The 19,180-nt window shown below is 44.0% G+C and overlaps 1 protein-coding gene across 2 annotated transcripts in view; it reads right to left on the bottom strand.

Annotated features, from left to right (window-relative positions):
- Window positions 1-754: 754 nt before the first annotated feature.
- The window catches only part of LOC147894713 (clast3-like protein), a 34,595-nt gene continuing 16,169 nt past the window's right edge, over window positions 755-19,180 (bottom strand). Inside the window, exons 6-8 of one of the 2 annotated variants that reach the window (XR_015542106.1) lie at window positions 2,004-2,121; window positions 1,317-1,453; window positions 755-1,168 (exon numbers count right to left, since the gene is read on the bottom strand). Coding sequence is in view for 1 of the 2 variants with exons in the window: in XM_087384790.1 (XP_087240916.1) it covers window positions 1,374-1,453; window positions 2,004-2,121 (198 nt within the window). In the remaining variant the exon portion in view is untranslated. Of the gene's footprint in view, window positions 1,454-2,003; window positions 2,122-19,180 lie in introns of both variants that reach the window. The other variant, XM_087384790.1, reaches the window with a different exon arrangement.

Here is a 19,180-nt window from a genome sequence, read left to right as displayed (position 1 = left end):
AGTCACAAAGCAATGACTAATCACAAGCACACATGATTTACTTGTAGAGTTTTTGAAGAGCTTGGAAGAATGCAGGTTCTCAACACATTTTTACGTGATGGACAATTAGATGAAAGACAAGACGAAAAGTTTGATTTTAAATTTTGACGATGGATAGAAATTTTCTACTTCACTTCATCAAAAGGGACTGTGGAGCATCATATCTGGAATGGAAAAGAAACTGATGGCAAATGAAGCAGACAGGATACCAGCCTGGGAGATGAGAAACAAGGTCACTAGGAAATTTGGGACTACTTTGTGGCTGCAAGTGTGCATTGTGATAGCTTTGTTGCTGCTTGTTATTCATTTTTATTTTTGGTTTCTAGGTGTGGTAGTGAGAATTCATGCTTGTCACTACATAGATTGGATCTGGTAGTAAGTGGATGTGGTAGTAAATAGCAATGCTATATTTTAATGAACCGAACCCGCCTAGCGAAATCCATTAACATGCCACACTGACTAACCAAAACCCTCATGCATCATATAGTAAACAATAAACATTACTAGAAATCAAATCCAAGGTAGGAAAGTAAACAGACAACCACCCAATTTAAAATTCATAAGGCATACTATTGTAAACTACCCTGTCTAATTCAAGTGAAAGGAAGTATAATGCTCTCTCTCTCTCTCTCTCTCTCTCTCTCTCTCTCACACACACACACACACACACAATGCATTCCAGTGAAAACTTGATTGACCTTGCAAGATACGAGTATAATAAAACCTCAGGTTGATCATCAAGAAGCTTATAGTGGCGGTCACTTTGATGTTCATAGAATATTCCCTTCACGACATACGATCTTGTCACAATTAGGTTTCCCCAAAAATCCTTTAGGGATTTTTTGCTCAACTCTTTAGCTTTTGTACACTTCACAATGTAGAAGTCCATACCCTCTTCATTGTCCACCTCAAGAAACACCTTCTAGCCTATGTCAAAGTTCTAATAATCTTCTGCACTGTTAGATGTGGAATGCATGCACATGTCACACACACACACACACACACACACAGAGAGGTTACTCACTACACTTCTATGCGACATTGAGGTGCTTTAATCCTTTGTATTACAGTGCCACTAAAGCTTATAGTAGTCATTTTTTTGTTCTCAAGTGTCAGCTCCATTTCAAACCTAGAAGTGCACCAAAGCACCATTAACGTTCTAGCCTTTCATGAGAGTGATACTTGCTTCTGAACTCTCCCTTCTCAATGCATAATCCAAATTCCACAGTAACAACTAGTAAATCAAGGTGTTTGATCCACCCTCGAAGGCCACTTACCGGAAAATGATGTTTCTTTGAACAATGATGTAACTCAGATGTAGCCATCTGGTCTTATTAGTATATGGTTGGATCAGGTGGAGGACCATAGACTGTCTTCCAAGAGTGTGGAATGATCCATTTCAACGGCCTATTCCCTGCAAAATCAAGACCACGAAACATTAGATGCTTGTGAAAACGACCACACAAGGATCGCTTGCATTTATGCAAAATTTCCAGCTTCAGCATTACAAAATAAAGAGAATGCAGAAGTAGCTCTCTTCTAGTGAAGTAAAATTGTGCCATGCCTCCTGGAATACATTATGAACCGAATCTCTGAGCGTCATTTTCACATGTTATGAGTGTTTTGCCTTAATTCTTCCTCACAGTTTTCCCACCTCTGGGAGCCATTCTTAATCAAGACCTAGATGGTAACCTCTGAAAGGCTGTTCCATAATTGCCACCTTTAATCAACAATACACATATGAAGTTCTATGACCAGGCTGTATTAAAACCATCCAGGGACCTTGCTAGCAATGTTCTCATTCTTCTCTTAGATTATTATTTGTTCTAAACGATGACATTGTCAAGAGGAATACAAAAAACGACCCTTTAGGATAGAGATGAGCAATTAAACGTAATAGTGTATTCTACCTTATCATTAACAACTACAAGCACCTCAATTTCAAGCAGGATTTCAGGACATACCATTTGATTCATTAACAGAAAGCAAACTCTGTAATGCCTCCCCCAAGAAAAAGGCATCCTGTACATTGTCTCCTTCCGAGAAAAAGCAAAGAATACAGAGTACTCTCAAGCCTTTTGCCTGCAAAAACACACATTCATCTTAAACTTGAGCATTTTGACACCTCTCGAAACATTCAATTTCATCTTTCAGGAACAAGAGTTGGAGGTGCTGAGTTTAAGTACGTACTTGGAATTGGAATTTGAAGAAAACTACATATGGAATACATGTGTAGAAGGTGGTTTTTTCAGCTTCTTGAACAAATGTAGAAAGGCACATCTGTGCAGGGGCCAGGGCCGGGAGCTCTATATGTATTTTAATTATTCATTTATATGTTTATATATTTATTTTGGGGACTGCATAACAGTTTCCTTGCAGTATGTAGGCACACACAGTGGTCGTAAGCATATATATTGGATTCGCTAGGGGTTAGAAGATAATGGAAACTGCAGACGAAAGACTCATCATAGAGGAGTTGGGAGTCAAGGTGCAAACCCCCAACCCCACAATATTAGCCCAAATGGGTACGTCGCCTTGAAGCCTTGTACCAACATATCCAATACCTCAATACAATTGCAAAAATGGGCACGACTACGAAAACAAAAAACAGGCTAGGACCATTAAAAAGCCTTGAAACATGCTAGTGTTAGCACAGCACTTGCATGGGAAAGGACCTTCTTGAAGGTTACATGCATACATACGTACATATATGTATGTATGTATGCATGTACACACCCACTTCTTTTTTGTGAAATATGTATGTATACACCCACACACACATTTTTTCAGTGAAACCACTGATTCAATTAATTAATGCAATTTACAAATCCTACCACTAAGTGTGGCAGCTAGAAGCAGTGGGAAAACACTCTAAAAGATGCAAGGACATGTCACGTATATAGTAAGCATCACATAGGGAGATATGCAAAGAGCGCTTGAAGGATGAATAGGTATCTAAAGGAGCATGAGAGGACATACGATGGTTTCTATCATGCCATATGGTCTAGTATGCCGTAAATCTAACCCACAAAAACAATGGAGATAAGTGATGTCGCCCAAATATCCATAAATGCTTGGAGAAGCTATGTGAAGGGAAGCGAATCCAAAGGCCTGCTGATAGGGCCCCAAGGAGATCCGTGGTAGCTGGACAAGTCCACAAGAGATGTAGAATTGTTTCTCTAGGGCAAGAGCAGTGTAGACAATGTGCAGGTGCAATGCGGCGTCGGGCTGGTGTGGTCCCCACTGGCAAAACCCCTAGCAAACACCGCCAAATGAAGACCTTTTGCTTTAGAGGAAGCCCATTCTTCCATATAATATGCAAGCATCTTTTCCAGCACTTAAGAAGTTTATTCATCTGCCAAAGCAAGTTGTTGGCATGGTTCTGTATCTATGGCACGGGAATGAGAAGCCGATAAGCTCGTGCAGCAGTCAATTTCATCATCAAAACCAGTCTCTAGTCTTTCAAGTTTCCAATCCTCCAATCGATCTTGCTCTTGAAGATGCGGAATCGGGAGGAAGGGCTGAATCAAATCCCGCAGCTTGTGCCATATAGGCTTGGAATGCATGCCCAAACCATAACACCTATTTGCTATAGGAAAGGACATGAAGGTACCATCATCGTGAATGACATCCTACACATATTTGACACCTTTGCATGCAATGAAATATGCCTTTCTAGGTTCTATCATAGCAAGAGGTGCAGGAAAGAGTCTGCTCCATGTATGCTCTCCAATGCCATACTATTTCTAATATCTGGTTGATGTCTAGACAAACAGAGGTATTGTAGGATTAGCTACCAACCAGCAATCAGCTTGAAAAAAGATTACCATGGATGTTTCCTTGAAAAGAGCCCATAATAAAATCCCAAAAAGTGGTCTCCCAATTACCAAAAGCATGTGCATGAACCTTAGTACACATTCCAACGAGCATTTGCATCCATAAAGGAGTCCGACTCAGATTCAAAAGGAGAGGCCAAAGCAAATGTGGTAATCAAAGAGTTGTTCTTGGTGACATCATTGAGTGTTACCGAGGTCAGATATGTTGACCAAGAAATCACCGTGAGAATGTTTGACATAGAGATGTGGGTCAACGAGGAGTTAGATGCCTTTGTGAAGGTGAAGGGCAGCATGGAGCGCTTGGTACCTTCTAGGTGCATGGCTGTTGACACTAACACGAGGGTGGATTCCATGGAGGGCCTTGGGGTCTCATGGTCAGATGGATGCTGTACTTCAGAAGGGGACAGTACAGGATTACACAGGCTCTTGGTGGGTGCCTCGATGAGTTACAGGGTTTGCTTTTAGAGCAAACACACAGGCAGTACAACAGTTTGGTATGTACTTGATATTTTGCATTTAAGCCTTTATAGCATGCTGTGGAGAGCCAACAAGCCACAACTTGGACGAAAACTTCACAAGGTGAAATTTGCATGTCCGCCAATACGGCAGAAGCATATACCTAGATGAATCCAGGAACATTCCCAAACTCATCCTCTAAAAACACAACATAGTGCAATTTCAATCTCACGAGAGTCACTCATAAGATTGAGAACCATAAACTCCATCATGCATAGCAGGGACTAGCTACTATGACATCCCCACTGACGTCATCAGCGCCCAACAATGGGTGTAGACCATAGTATAAAAGTATGCTCTCACACATACAAATCCACATACCCACACATACTTGAGCATCCATTTATACAAAGTCTTCGTATTGAGTTTCTGTTGGCACTCCGGAGGTGAAGGGCAAACTCAACCATGACGAAGGCTAGCACTAAGGGAGAAGGCTAATCAAAAAGCAGTCCAAATCTCTTCATTCAAGCTACATTGCTTGTGAAGTCTAAACGATTTCATTTTAGTCTCTCCCAACCGAGCATCTAAATCTAAATCTAGCTGGTAGGGCAATGCACCAGAAAGAATTATCACAATACCAACAAGCCGCAACTTGGACGAAAACTTCACAAGGTGAAATTTGCATGTCCGCTAATACGATAGAAGCACAACATAGTGCAGTTTCAATCTCACGAGAGTCACTCATAAGATTGAGAACCATAAACTCCATCATGCATAGCAGGGACTAGCTACTATGACATCCCCACTGACGTCATCTGTAAGAAATCCTAGATTTACTATATTTAGAACTGTGCTAAGGAACAGAAAAGAGACTGAGATAGCAGAGAGCAAAGGAATAACTGTATTGCTTGAATGTCTGTAGGGTGGATGTGATTGTCATCCATACAATTTGGCCTCTCTTATATAGAGAGTGAAGAGTCACACATGAAAAGGTGTGAACTCCAAAGGGTATGTGCATGAAGAGGTGTGTACCCCTTGTGAAGGGTGTGACCCTTGATGAGAGGGTACATTACAATAGGAATGTCTCTTCATTAGAATGTCTCTTGTGAAGGGTTGTGCCTCATAAGGAAGTGTCCCGTCGAAAGGGCAAGTGTCCCGTCGAAAGGTCATACCCTTCCACAAGTGTCCATTCATTAATCCATCCATAAGTCTAGAAAGAGAAAGGAATAAGTCACAGATCGTGACATCCCCTCCCACTCAAAAGAAGACCCTGGTGGAGATAATGAACCGATGTAGAAAATATCATGGTAGATGCTGAAAATACTGCTGTAATAGATCAGGGTACTGCTGTAAGTCTTCATCGGACTGCCAAGTAGCGTCGGAGTCGTCCAGATCTCGCCAAAGAACAAGGAATTCCGTGATAAGTCGATGTCGAGTCTCTCGCTGTCGATGGTCCAGAATACGCTCAGGAATAAGGAGAACATAATCGTCTTCAATTTCTGGGACATAATCACCTGCAGGAGGAACTGCTTCATCGCCTGGAATGTACGTCTTTAGCCAAGAAATATGAAATGTTGGATGGATTTTACCCCATGATGGTGGTAATTCCAATTTATAACTTAAAGGTGAATTTTTCTTGACGATCCGGAAAGGTCCATAGTATCTGGGTCGCAACTTAGGAAACACAGACTTAACCGTCTTATAGCGATGTGGAGCTACAAATAATAGCACCATGTCACCAGTGTTAAATTCCAGGTGACGTCTATGTTTGTTGGCAGACCGTTGATACCGCTCTTGCGCTTTTCGCATATGATCCCTGACTTGCAGTAGAATGTCTTGCATTTCTTGAACCAATTGATCAGCTAGGGCCACTCGATGTTGAAGTACAAAATTTGTTGGTACAATCGGAGTGTGTCCATAAGCTGCTTGGAATGGAGTCATGCTGATGGCACTATGGAAAGAGTTATTATAAGCAAACTCGAGGAGTGGTAGATGCTCTTCCCAGGCTGCGAGGCGTGACTGAACATAATGTCGAAGCATTTCTTCCAGAACTTGGTTGACTCTTTCAGTCTGTCCATCTGATTCGGGGTGGTAAGCTGAACTGAACAGTAGAGTAGTACCCAAAGATTCGAACAGTGAAATCCAAAAGTGACTGGTAAACTTAGGATCTCTGTCGGATATGATATTCTTGGGTAATCCATGGTGTCGGAAGATGTGTTGTATAAAGAGTTTGGCTATGTCCGGGGCCTGTGCACTGCTTTTGCAAGCAACAAAGTGTGCCAATTTGGACAAGCGATCAACAATTACCATAATCTGAGTGTTACCTCTGGAGGATCGTGGTAGTGTTGTAATGAAATCCATGGAAATACTTTCCCACCTTTCAGTTGGAACTGGAAGAGGCTGAAGAAGTCCTGTTGGAAGTCGTCGACTTGCTTTCATTTGTTGACATGATAAGCAAGATGTAACCATGTTGATGACATCTCTTTTCATCTGAGGCCAGTAGTATGTTGCACTGAGTAACCGGTAAGTCTTATTGATGCCTGGATGGGCAGCATAAGGAACTACATGATGCTCTTTTAACAAAAGACGTCGAACATCCTTGTCATGTGGTACACAGACGCGATCTTGATAATACAGAAGGTCGTCCGTATAAGAATAGGATGAGAAAATCTTCTGTTCGGAAGTCGAAGGTTGATCTTTGGAAAGAACCTGTACTGCGGTGCCGAAGTCTTTATCATTGAAATACTTTCCTTTGAATGAATTCGGAACATCCACAGATAATGTAGAGATTACCATGGCTGATGCTAGAGGTAACCTGCTGAGAGCATCTGCAACTACATTGCGTAGTCCTGGTATGTACTCAATGGTCATGTGAAAGTTGGCCAGAAACTCAACCCAGCGTGCTTGTCGAGCGTTCATGACTGGCTGAGTAAAGATATACTTGAGAGAGTGGTGGTCTGTTTTGACCACAGAGTCGGCACCCATGAGATAATGTTTCCAAGAGCGATAAGCATGTACAACAGCAAGAAACTCCTTATCATAAACCGGATATCGGGTTTGGATATCAGAATGTTTATGGCTGTCAAAAGCAATAACTCTGCCTTCTTGCATCAAGACTGCTCCTGTAGCGATGTCGGAAGCGTCGGTCATGACCTCAAATGGAAGATTGGGGTCAGCAATAGCCATAACTGGTGTGGTAGTGAGTGCTTGCTTGAGTTGTTGGAAACTATACTCTGTTTCGGGAAGCCACTGAAAAATTGCTGTGCTTTTCAATAATTCGGACATAGGAGCTGCGATTTCGGAAAACTGATAGACCTTTGTATGGTAAAAGTTTGCCAATCCGAGAAAAGAGCGGACATCATGAACATTCTTAGGAGTAGGCCAGTTTCGGATTACCTCGACCTTCTTGGGATCCACAGAGATACCTTGAGCTGAAATAACATGTCCCAAATATTCAAGTTGGGTCTTGAAGAACTCACTCTTCTCAATGTTGATGTAGAGAGAATTTGCGCGGAGAACTTCAAAAACTTGGTGAAGATGTTGTTTGTGCTCATGTAGGGATCTACTGAAAACGAGGATGTCATCGAGGTAAACGATGACGAACTTATCGAGGAAAGGCCTGAAGATGTCGTTCATTAATGTCATGAATGTGGCCGGGGCATTGTTTAACCCAAAAGGCATGACCAAACATTCATAGTGTCCATACTTTGTTCGAAAAGCTGTCTTGTACTCATCGCCTTCTCGTATGCGTATTTGATGATAACCTGAACGAAGATCAATCTTGGAGAATTGTGTTGCATGTAGAAGTTGATCGAAAAGGTCATCAATGCGAGGCAATGGATACTTGTTTTTGATAGTGAGCTTGTTGAGGGCTCGGTAGTCGATGCAGAGGCGCATAGACTTGTTCTTTTTTTCCACAAGTAATACAGGAGATCCGAAAGGGCTGCGACTGGGCCGAATGTGACCTTTGTCGAGTAGCTCGGTGACCTGTCTTTGGATTTCTGCATTTTGAGTGTGAGAAACCCGATAAGGAGGCTTCAACGGTGGATTACTGCCGGGAATAAGTTCGATTGGGTGATCCACTGGTCGTCGAGGTGGTAACTGCTTAGGCAATTCCTGTGGAAAAAGATCCAGGCAAGGCTGGAAAAAAGGTTGGTTGAGGTATTCAGGAGGATCCTTTGTTGGTGTCTCCTCGACTGCCGTAACCAACAGAAGTGAAGTCTTTGCTTGGCGTTTACGAACCCACTTCTTTACTTGTAGGGCAGAGGCAACTGGGGTTGAAGGAGAATCCCTAGAACCAGTTAGCTCAATAAGTTTTCCCTGGTGGACAAACTGGATAGTATGGCTGCGAAAGCTGATTAATGGATCATAGTCGTAGAGCCATTGTTGTCCGAGTATGACATCGTACCGAGAAAGAGGCATAATGTCGAAGTTCAACTTGTCCGTATAATGTTGGATGCGAAAAGACAAGTTTTTAATCCTGGTGTTGCACAAGAAAGTTGTTCCATTTGCGAGTTCAATCTGATAGTCCATGAGGCTAGGACTGGTGGTCAACCGAAGTTTATCGACCACAGAACTGGCTAGGAAATTATGAGAACAGCCACTGTCGATGAGGATGGTGACCGTTGTTCCACGAATCGATCCTTGAACACAAAGTACTTGAGTGGCCAGGGAAGGTTCGGGGTTGCTGGCAAGGCTCAGGTGGATGGTATTCGCCATTCGAACAGCTTTGCCTTTCTTGTCTTGTGCTGAGGTAGCATCTTCTTTTGGGGAAGTACTAGATTCCATATTAGAATTTTGCTTTGGTCGCTTGGGACAATCGAACCATCTATGGTCGCCTGTACAGATGGTACAAAGTCCTTTTGAGCTGGAGTTGTTCTTCTTGTCAGTGGCCGCACCTTTATGTTGGGGCTGTCGGTAATGACTTTGTGAAGAAGAAGAAACACGATCCTTAGGGGACTGCTTCTGTTGGGATCCAGCAAATGATTTCTGAGGCTTCTGGGGATCTTGAGACTGTCGCTGACCTTGATTACCGAAGTTTTTGCGAAACCTGGTATTATCTTGAGGGCGAGCACCTTTGGCCGTAGGAGAGTTCTGTGTGCGAGTAGCACTCTGCTTCCCTGTGTTGAGGAAATCTGTAATGCGCTCTGCATAAGCAATAGCGCCATCTGTGGTGGTAATATTGGCTTTAAGAACATCAATGCGTAACGAGGGTTGTAGGCCTGAGATGAAAGCATGAAGGCGATCATCCTCAGTTAAACCATCAATCTCTAGCACCAATGTGGTGAACTGAGAGATATAAGAAGACAGGGAACCCGTTTGCTCCAACTGTCGAAGTTTTGATCGTGCTTGGAAGTCCGCATTGGCAGGTACAAACTGCTTACGGAGCACGTGTTCAAAACGTTCCCAAGTTAACACACTTTTTCCGTCCTTCAAGCGTCTTTGCCACCATAGAAATGCTGTATCCTTCAGGAGGGAGGCTGCCAAGGCGATCTTTTTGCCTTCCGTGAGGTCAACAGTGTCAAAATACATGCGCATTTTGGCGAGCCATTGGTCAACAGTTCGGCGATTACGTTGACCAGTGTAGGCTTCCGGAAGTTTGACGTCAAGTCGTTTTGTTTTGGAAGCTTGAAGTAATCGATAGAGAGTACGCAGTTCAGTATTTTCTACCTCGGGAGGGAAAGAATCCGCATCGTCGTCGGGTTGCGTCACGTTGTCCTCTGTATGTGCTGGACTTCGAGAATCTTGGAGTTGTTGAACTTTTTGAACCAGGTCGGAGATGCTGTCCTGAAGCTGAGATATTTGAAGTTGCAATAGAGATTCACTTTGGGTGTTGCCTTCAGGGGTCTTTTTGGGACTTGATTCTTTAATCTCGGGAGAGGCTTCACGCGAGCGGTGCGACATGTCGGAAATCCCTGTGAGAGAGGCGCGAACTTGCGCTCTAGTTTGAACCATCCCTGAAAGAGGATTCGGGCTGCTCCCTGAGGTTGCTCATATTGGAGGGGGCAGGCGAGGCAGGATGGAACCACCCGTGGAAATCTGGTAAGGGAGGTCCTGTCGGAGGTAACACTGGAGATTCTGAGAAAGGTGTTACTGCTCGTGATAAGACAGGGGTAGGTAGCAGAGTCCACGGATCTGAAAAAGGATAAGGAGCTGCTGTCGGAAGAGGAGGATATCCAGGAGAGGGAGTGCCTTCAGGATGTAAATACTGGCTGGGAGAAGGTACACCCTGTAAAGGAGGATATCGGGGAGCTGAGGGAGGTGGAGAGTACCCTGGGGATGCCGAAGGTGAAGGGTAGAACTCTCTCCAAAAATGAACAGCAAACTCCTGAGGAATATCGTGTTCCGGATATCTTCGTGTCTCGTGGAACACAACCTGTACTGTGCTGAGGAAATAATGTAATTGAGGCGCCTCACGCAGAAGGTAGAGGATGTGATCCAAGTCACTCGGAGGGCACGTGACACAGAAGACCCAAGATGCAAAGGCTCCAAAATGGGCTGGCTGTGCAATTTGAACACGATATTGTGTAGTAGCAGGTGTCCTTGAATGGCCGGGTGAATTACCAGGGGTTGCCATGCTTTAATGTGGATTCTTTCATTTGCTGTAATTTGTTAAAAAGAATCCTTAAAAGCTGATTGGAAAGACTCCACCTGGCAATACTTTAATCTGCCAAATGATTGCGTAGAAGAAGGCTGCAAATCGTTGTCTGGAGGTCCAGGTTGCAGTATTTGTGAGGAGTGCTCGAGGCTGGTCTGGTCCGGGCAGTCAACGGGCTTTCTTCATTGCGAGGAAAGGCAACTGGTGCTGAATTGGCAGGGTAACCATGGCGAAGCAAGGAGAGGCAGCAGGCTGTCAGGAAAAACAGGTATCCAGGGCTGCAATGGCGAGGCAAGGGCTGCAGTAAACAGGGACTGGCAGCGCAGGGAACAGGGACTGGCAGCGCAGGCTGTCCGTACAGCGTGTACGGTACAGCCTGTACGGCCTGTACGGTAGGTTGGGCGAGAGTTCCGTACGGATCGCGCAGGGCTGTACGGCTGTTGCGCCGGCTGTACGGCTGTCTGTGCAGAGGTTGTACGGATGCTGCGCAGGGTAGTACGGATGGCGCGGGGCTGGCTGCGACAGAATGTACGGAATGTCTGTACGGCTGGCTGCGCAGGAAATCGCGAAATCCGTACAGTTGCCTTTTTTCGTTGGGGGCTGCCCAATGGGTTAGATGCCCCAAAAATTAGTTTGGGGGTTGAGTTTAACCCTAGGGTAGCTAAGGTAAACCTAGGGGTAGGGGATGGGTTTAATTTTTGTCCCTTTTTACCCCTCTAGGTACCCTTTTGTAGGTACTTGGGGCCTAAGAGGTGTGCCTATTCGAAGGGGTGTGACCCTTGGAATAGGTGCACTTGTTCATGAGGGGATGTGTCCTTTTTGTTAAAAGGGGTGTGACCCTGCATGAATAGGTATGTCCCTTTGCGCACGATGGGGTATGTCCCATGAGTGAGGAGTCGAGACTCGTCACCAAAAGGTGTGTCCCATGGTGGAAAAGGTGTGTCCCTTGGTTTTGGGACAGCCCAAGCACCTGAAAGGACACGATTTTGGTCGTGTCCATTCACATCAACTTGTGATGTGAGGGAGATGGAGAGGCCAGGATGACTTTAGGCGTTTAAAAATTTTACGCTCATCCTCTCCATCTCTTCCATGCACTATGTGCACGGATATTCTTCTAGCGGCAAAAATGTATCAGGTCAGCGCTAGAAGGTGGGGGGCATTTCCTACAGGCAGGAGCGAATTTTGCTCTGATACCACTGTAAGAAATCCTAGATTTACTATATTTAGAACTGTGCTAAGGAACAGAAAAGAGACTGAGATAGCAGAGAGCAAAGGAATAACTGTATTGCTTGAATGTCTGTAGGGTGGATGTGATTGTCATCCATACAATTTGGCCTCTCTTATATAGAGAGTGAAGAGTCACACATGAAAAGGTGTGAACTCCAAAGGGTATGTGCATGAAGAGGTGTGTACCCCTTGTGAAGGGTGTGACCCTTGATGAGAGGGTACATTACAATAGGAATGTCTCTTCATTAGAATGTCTCTTGTGAAGGGTTGTGCCTCATAAGGAAGTGTCCCGTCGAAAGGGCAAGTGTCCCGTCGAAAGGTCATACCCTTCCACAAGTGTCCATTCATTAAACCATCCATAAGTCTAGAAAGAGAAAGGAATAAGTCACAGATCGTGACATCATCAGCGCCCAACAATGGGTGTAGACCATGGTATAAAAGTATGCTCTCACACATACAAATCCACACACCCACACATACTTGAGCATCCATTTATACAAAGTCTTCGTATTGAGTTTTTGTTGGCACTCCGGAGGTGAAGGGCAAACTCAACCATGACGAAGGCTAGCACTAAAGGAGAAGGCTAATCAAAAAGTAGTCCAAATCTCTTCATTCAAGCTACAATTGCTTGTGAAGTCTAAACGATTTCATTTTAGTCTCTCCCAACCGAGCATCTAAATCTAAATCTAGCTGGTAGGGCAATGCACCAGAAAGAATTATCACAATACCAGCAGGCCGCAACTTGGACGAAATTCACAAGGTGAAATTTGCATGTCCGCTAATACGACAGAAGCGCAACATAGTGCAGTTTCAATCTCACGAGAGTCACTCATAAGATTGAGAACCATAAACTCCATCATGCATAGCAGGGACTAGCTACTATGACATCCCCACTGACGTCATCAGCGCCCAACAATGGGTGTAGACCATAGTATAAAAGTATGCTCTCACACATACTTGAGTATCCATTTATACAAAGTCTTCATACTGAGTTTCTGTCGGCACTCTGGAGGTGAAGGGCAAACTCAGCCATGACGAAGGCTAGCACTTAAGGAGAAGCCTAATAAAAAAGTAGTCCAAATCTCTTCATTCAAGCTACAACTGCTTGTGAAGTCTAAATGATTCCATTTTAGTCTCTCCCAAACGAGCATCTAAATCTAAATCTAGCTCGTAGGGCAACACACCCTTTAAGATAGAAAGAATTATTGCAATACCAACAGGCCGCAACTTGGATGAAAACTTCACAAGGTGAAATTTGCATGTCCGCTAATATGGCAGAAGCATATCACCTTTTGATTATCTCTCTCTAACTTAGTGATAGTGAATCTCAATATGCTTTGTGCGGGCATGGAACACTCAATTCCGTGCAACAGCCAAAGCACTCTAACTATCAATGAAGATAACGGTAGGAGCAATCTGGCATGCATGAAGATCTGCAAGTAACTTTCGGAGCCAAACACACTCCACTATAGCTACAGAAGCTTCTCTATACTCAGCCTCACAGCTAGAAGTAGCAATTGTAGTCTCCTTCTTGCTGAAGCAAGAGATGCATGAAGTACCAAGCATGAAACACTTGCCACTATGTGACACACGAGTGTCGGAATAGCCAGCCCAGCCACTATGTGACACACAGGTGTCGGAATAGCCAGCCTAATTACTATCAGTGAATCCAGTGAAGAATTGGCCACATAGAGAAGGCCCAAATGATGAGTGCCTTTGAGGTATCTGAAGACACGCTTCACGGCCTGCCGATGGTGTGTAGAGGAATTGTGCATATACCTGCTCAACTGTGAGATAACATACTGAAGATTGGGTTTGGTATGGCATAAATAAATCAAACAACCAACTGCCCGCTAATAGAGGGTGACATCACATGCACCACTGCCATCCTCAGATGAGAAGTGAAAACCAGGCTCTAATGGTGTGGATACTGGCTTGCAATCCTAAACTGAAAACGCTGCAAAAGATGTCCAATATACTTGGATTGTGACATCAAAATACCCCCCTCACTGCTAGCAAATTGAATGCCCAAATAATAATGCAAAAGACCAAGATCAGACATAGCAAATGTCTTCTACAAGTAAAGCTTGAAAGCTGCAATTTTCTCAGCATGTGTTCAAATCACAAGCATGTCATCCACATAAAGTACCAAAACCAGCAAATTTGTCCCACTCTTACGGATGTAAAGGGTAATCTCTGTAGGGCTGTTCTCAAAGCCAAGACTAAGCAAATGAGCATCTATCCTAGAATACCAAGATCGGGGTGCCTACTTCAATCCATAGAGGGCTTTCTTTAAGCGGCATACCTTCTTTCAGAACCTTCAACCTCAAAGCCAGGAGGTTGGGTAACATAGACTTCCTCTCGCAAGTGCCCATGAAAAAAATGGTCTTAATATCAAGCTGATGTACCTTCCAACGAAAGCGGGCAGCAAAGGCCATAACAATCTTGATAGTAGTGATCTTGGAAGTGGAGGCAAAAGTCTCCTCAAAGTCGATGCCTTGCTGCTGTGCATAGCCCTTAGCAACAAGACGGGGTCCACTGAACCATCAGCTTTCCGTTTAATCTTGTAGATCCACTTAGTCGCAATGGCATTCTTGCCTGGAGGCAAGTCACACAACTTCCAAGTGTTATTCTGATGGATGGAATCCAATTCAGCTTGCATAGCCTGCAACCAACATTCATTTTGAAAGGCATTCTTATGGCATAATGGCTCTTCATTGCATGGTATAGCAACCAATGCATAAGCAACCAAATTAGCATGTTCTTTCCGGATAGCTGCTCTATCTTGTTTTCTGTCTTTTATCAGTGTCAAGGAGCTAATGGGGAAGCCTTTTGGACTCTTGAACTTCAGCTCTCTCTTGGTCAACAGCCTTGTGCACAATATCCAGATCAATCTGAGGCATATCAAGCTGTAAATCATGCTGAATTTCAGACCACACGTGGCTGCAAATGATGAACAGAGGAAGGAGTAACCTCGACGTGACATCATTATGGGAGCCTGACAAAAACAAAGGCATCAAGCTGTCAAAGAGATCTGTGGCATCAACGGTGGGCTGTTTTTGACAGTCCAGCAAAAGCATAGATGAAGATTCATCAAAGACAACATCCCTACTGACAAAAACCTTCCCCGTGCGGGGCTTGTAGAGCTTGTAGCCCTTGCTTTCTGAGCTATACCCAATAAAAATGCATTTGACAGCTTTATCATCCAACTTTGTGCGTGTCTGAGAAGGCACGTGTGCATATGCCAAGCATCCAAAAGTCCTTATGTAAGAAATCCTAGGCTTATGACCTGTCGAAGCCTCACTCATAAGGTGTGATGGTTTTCAATGCCTTTGTGGGACATCTGTTCAAAATATAGTTTGCACACATAACGACATCCAACCACAATTTGTTAGGCAAATGCTTGCCTTTCAACATACACCTAGCCATCTCCATGACTGATCTATTCTCTCTCTCAGCCATGAGATTCTGCTGAGGAATATAAGGCACATTGCATTGATGACGTATGCCACGTGAGGCCATAAAATCATCAAATTCCTTTGACATATAAACACCCCCTTGTCTGTATTGATGTGGGCAATTTTCAGCCCGCTTTCATTCTCTACCAAGGCAATGAAATGTCTGAAACATGCAAAAACTTCAGATTTGGATTTCAAGGAAAAAATCCAAGTATATTTGGTAAAGTCATCAATGAAGGTGAGAAAATAGTAAAATCCGCCAATAGCCGCAACCTGCATGGGACCACAAACATCACTGTGAATCAAATACAACTTGCGAGATGCACGAACTCTCCCATCCTTGGGAAATGCAAAGCCGTGCATTCCAAGCAAGCACGCTTCACATACATGCTTTTTGAAGGCATATGCATTTTAGGAAGATCACATATCATCCTTATGTAGCTTCACCAAAGCCCCAAAGTTGAGGTGTCCAAACCTCTTATGCCACTCATGAGTATCTGCCATGGTAGAAGCATTGACAGCATAAGCATAAGCATTTGCATCTGCATCTACAAGTCCGGCATCATCCAAGCATGTCATATGCATCAAGTCTATAGAGCCCTCTAGTCAATGTGCCGGTTAACACCATGGTAAAGGCATGTGTAGCATCATAGACTGCACACCTAACACCATCAAAGAGAACCTGATACCCACAAATAGCTCTTGACTGAAATTGATATGAGGTTTTTGTGGATGCCAGGTACATAAAGTACATTGTCTAGAGTGACTAGACCACCAAAAATAGAAGTAATGGCAAATTGAATTTTGCCCAATGCCTTTAACTGAATAAGATGCATTATTGCCACATGTAACTGCCCCCCCCCTTTGGTGGATTGGCAAGTGAGCTGAATAACTTCTTGCAAGAAGTGATGTGCTTGCTAGCACCACTATCAAAGAACCAAGCATCGGAAACATCAGAAACTGTCATGCAAGCATCATGAATGTCAGGATTGTACTGACAAGTAACAAGAAAAGCCCAATGCTGATCATGTGTAAAATTAGCTGACTCATGTCGATCATCTGAACTAGGAGTCCCAGAAACTGCAAGACCGGACTACTACTCCTTTTCAGATGCAATTCTCTTCCTGCACTCAGAGATATCATGCCCAGGTTTCCTGCAATAGTTACATCTCTTTTTGTTCTTCTTCTCCCCAGTAGTAGATGCATCATGGGAGTGACCAGCATGTGTATGAGGGGGCTTACCAGCTGAAACCTTGCCTTTGCCCTTGTTTTTATGATGTGCAACAAAGGCTTGATCATTAGACATAGAAGCATTTCTTTTAGCACGGCTCTGTTCCTCATGTAGTAAGAGGGCAACCAGCTGGTCGAAGAATTAATGGTTGGCATCACCACCTGCAACCAACCTCAAAGTAGTAGCAAATCCCTGGTAGGAATCAAGCAATCCATCAAGGGTCATGGATACAAGCTGAGAATCAGGAACCACCTCATCAATGTTGGCCAACTGCTATTTCAAATTCTCAAACTGGTAAGATAGGCAGCCATATTACCACCCTCTTCAAGCTTTAAATCCTTCAACTACTTGCGGAGATAGGCAACTCTAGCCTCATTCCACACCTGATATAAGGATGCAAGCTGATCCCATGATGGCTTAGTTGTCTTGCATGAATGGATATGAGGGATAGTGACCATTTTCAGTGAAAGAGCAATCAAAGCATGTGCTTTGGCATCACGTCCATCCCACTAAATATGGTCCTCAGTAGGAGGCTAAGTACCTGTAGTGGAAGATACAACTGCACCAGAAGTAGCATTAGACCCATCACTAGGTGAGCCTGAGGCAGTACCAGATGTACCAGAAGCAGCTGGTCTAGTAGGTCTGACCTCAGTGCTTGAAACAATATTCCAAAGATTCTTGGCAACCAAAACATGCCCCATGATAAAGGCCCACATGGGGTAATTTGCGCCATCAAGTTTATCCTCAGCCTCAAGCATCCTAAACAGATCATCCTTATTGCCAACCATAGCGCAACAAGATGCAAGGCGAAAGCACCAACTGACAATAGAAATGAAGGAGAGTGCAAGCTCTCAACTGCAAGTATAAATGACTGCACAAGCCTCAAGGCTTCTTTACTGCAAAAGCTTGCTGTCCTAAATTGTATATGCTGTGAGGTCTTCCAAAGGCAACATGGGGCCTTTGTTTGATTCCAAAGGAGCAAAAGAAACAGACTCAATGCTGAAATGGAAAATGGTCGATGCTGTAGTGATTTACCTGAGATAACAACACATGTTTCAGATCAAGAGAGATTGAAACCTTGAAGAAAAGTGCTCAGCTGATGTTCAGGATCCCTTTATCAACTTGAGATGAGTCAAACATCACTACAGCAGCTGAGAATGACCTTGGGGAGTGCAAAGGAGTAGTGGGGCTGCAAGAAGAAGAGATTTGGGCACAAGAAATTGCAAGTAGAAGCTTCCACAAGTGAAATGCAGCAATAGGAAACCTCGTAATCACTGCAGCAGCTGCCAGGGAGGTAGAACTCTCTGCCAGAGGTGAAAAGAGAGCATAGGACAGCAAGGCGGCTGACCTACAACACCTAGATTGCAGCAGCCAGAAAATGACAGCAAGGGTACTCCAAAATGCAGCTGGGAGCCTCCAATGTGTAAGTCGGCTGATGTAGAGCTCCAAAATGCAGGCATGCTTCACAAGGCAGCTCCAAACAGCTCCGTACTGCAGCAAACAATTCCGTACAGCCCAGAAAACACTGGGTACAAATCCGTACAGAGGATGAATGCACCATACAGCAGTCCGTACTGCTGTACAGTACACACGTGTGAAGGAGGCGAGTGTTGAACAGCTCCGAAATGCTGAAACAGGAAAGAAATGCAGCACCAAAGTAGACGCCTATGCAGCAACAGCCCAAAGCAGGTGATTTCCGGTGACGGAACTCCTCCAGATGGCCTCAAGTGACCACACGTGCAGCAGCCGCCTCAAATGAAGTGTCGGCCAGCAAGGAAAGGGCCGCCAAACATCTCCCAATGGCTCCTAGAGGACTCCGGGTGGCTGGAAATGGCTGAGGGGTAAAACCCTGACCTGCTCTTATACCACGGTAGGCTAAGGCAAGCAACATAAGCTGAAGAAATGAGGCAATGGAAGCAAAAACGAGCTGCTGTGATGAATTGCTTACAGCAATGCAATAGTTACTTCAACTTTATTTGGGCTTCTTCCTAATTAAAGGTCTTTTTCTTCCCTTTAGGCTACTGAATAGCTAATTTATAATAGCACTTAATAAATTTGCAGTAGATTCGTGATAATCGTAGAAAATGTCATTCTAATATATGTAAGGATTCCATCTTGTGTGCAAAATACTTCATTTCTTTTACAAGAATTCACGTTTTAATTTCTTTACAACCAAAACACTTGCCCTCAGTCTACAAATTAAGATATCATCCAAAAATACTGCTGCAAATTTCCCAGATAACATCTCAAGATATTGTTCATAAGCGTCATAAAAGTCAAAACCACATCTCGGATTTGTGCTGATGAGCCTAACTTTGGAGGCGTGGAAATCGTT

Source organism: Dipteris shenzhenensis, chromosome 14 (genome assembly GCF_047967505.1).
Source record: "Dipteris shenzhenensis isolate YYH24624 ecotype China chromosome 14, Dip_SZ_1.0, whole genome shotgun sequence".
Classification (NCBI taxonomy): Eukaryota; Viridiplantae; Streptophyta; class Polypodiopsida; order Gleicheniales; family Dipteridaceae; genus Dipteris; species Dipteris shenzhenensis.
The sequence above is the reverse complement of the archived record's forward strand: the minus strand, read 5'-3'. Positions and strand labels throughout refer to the sequence as shown.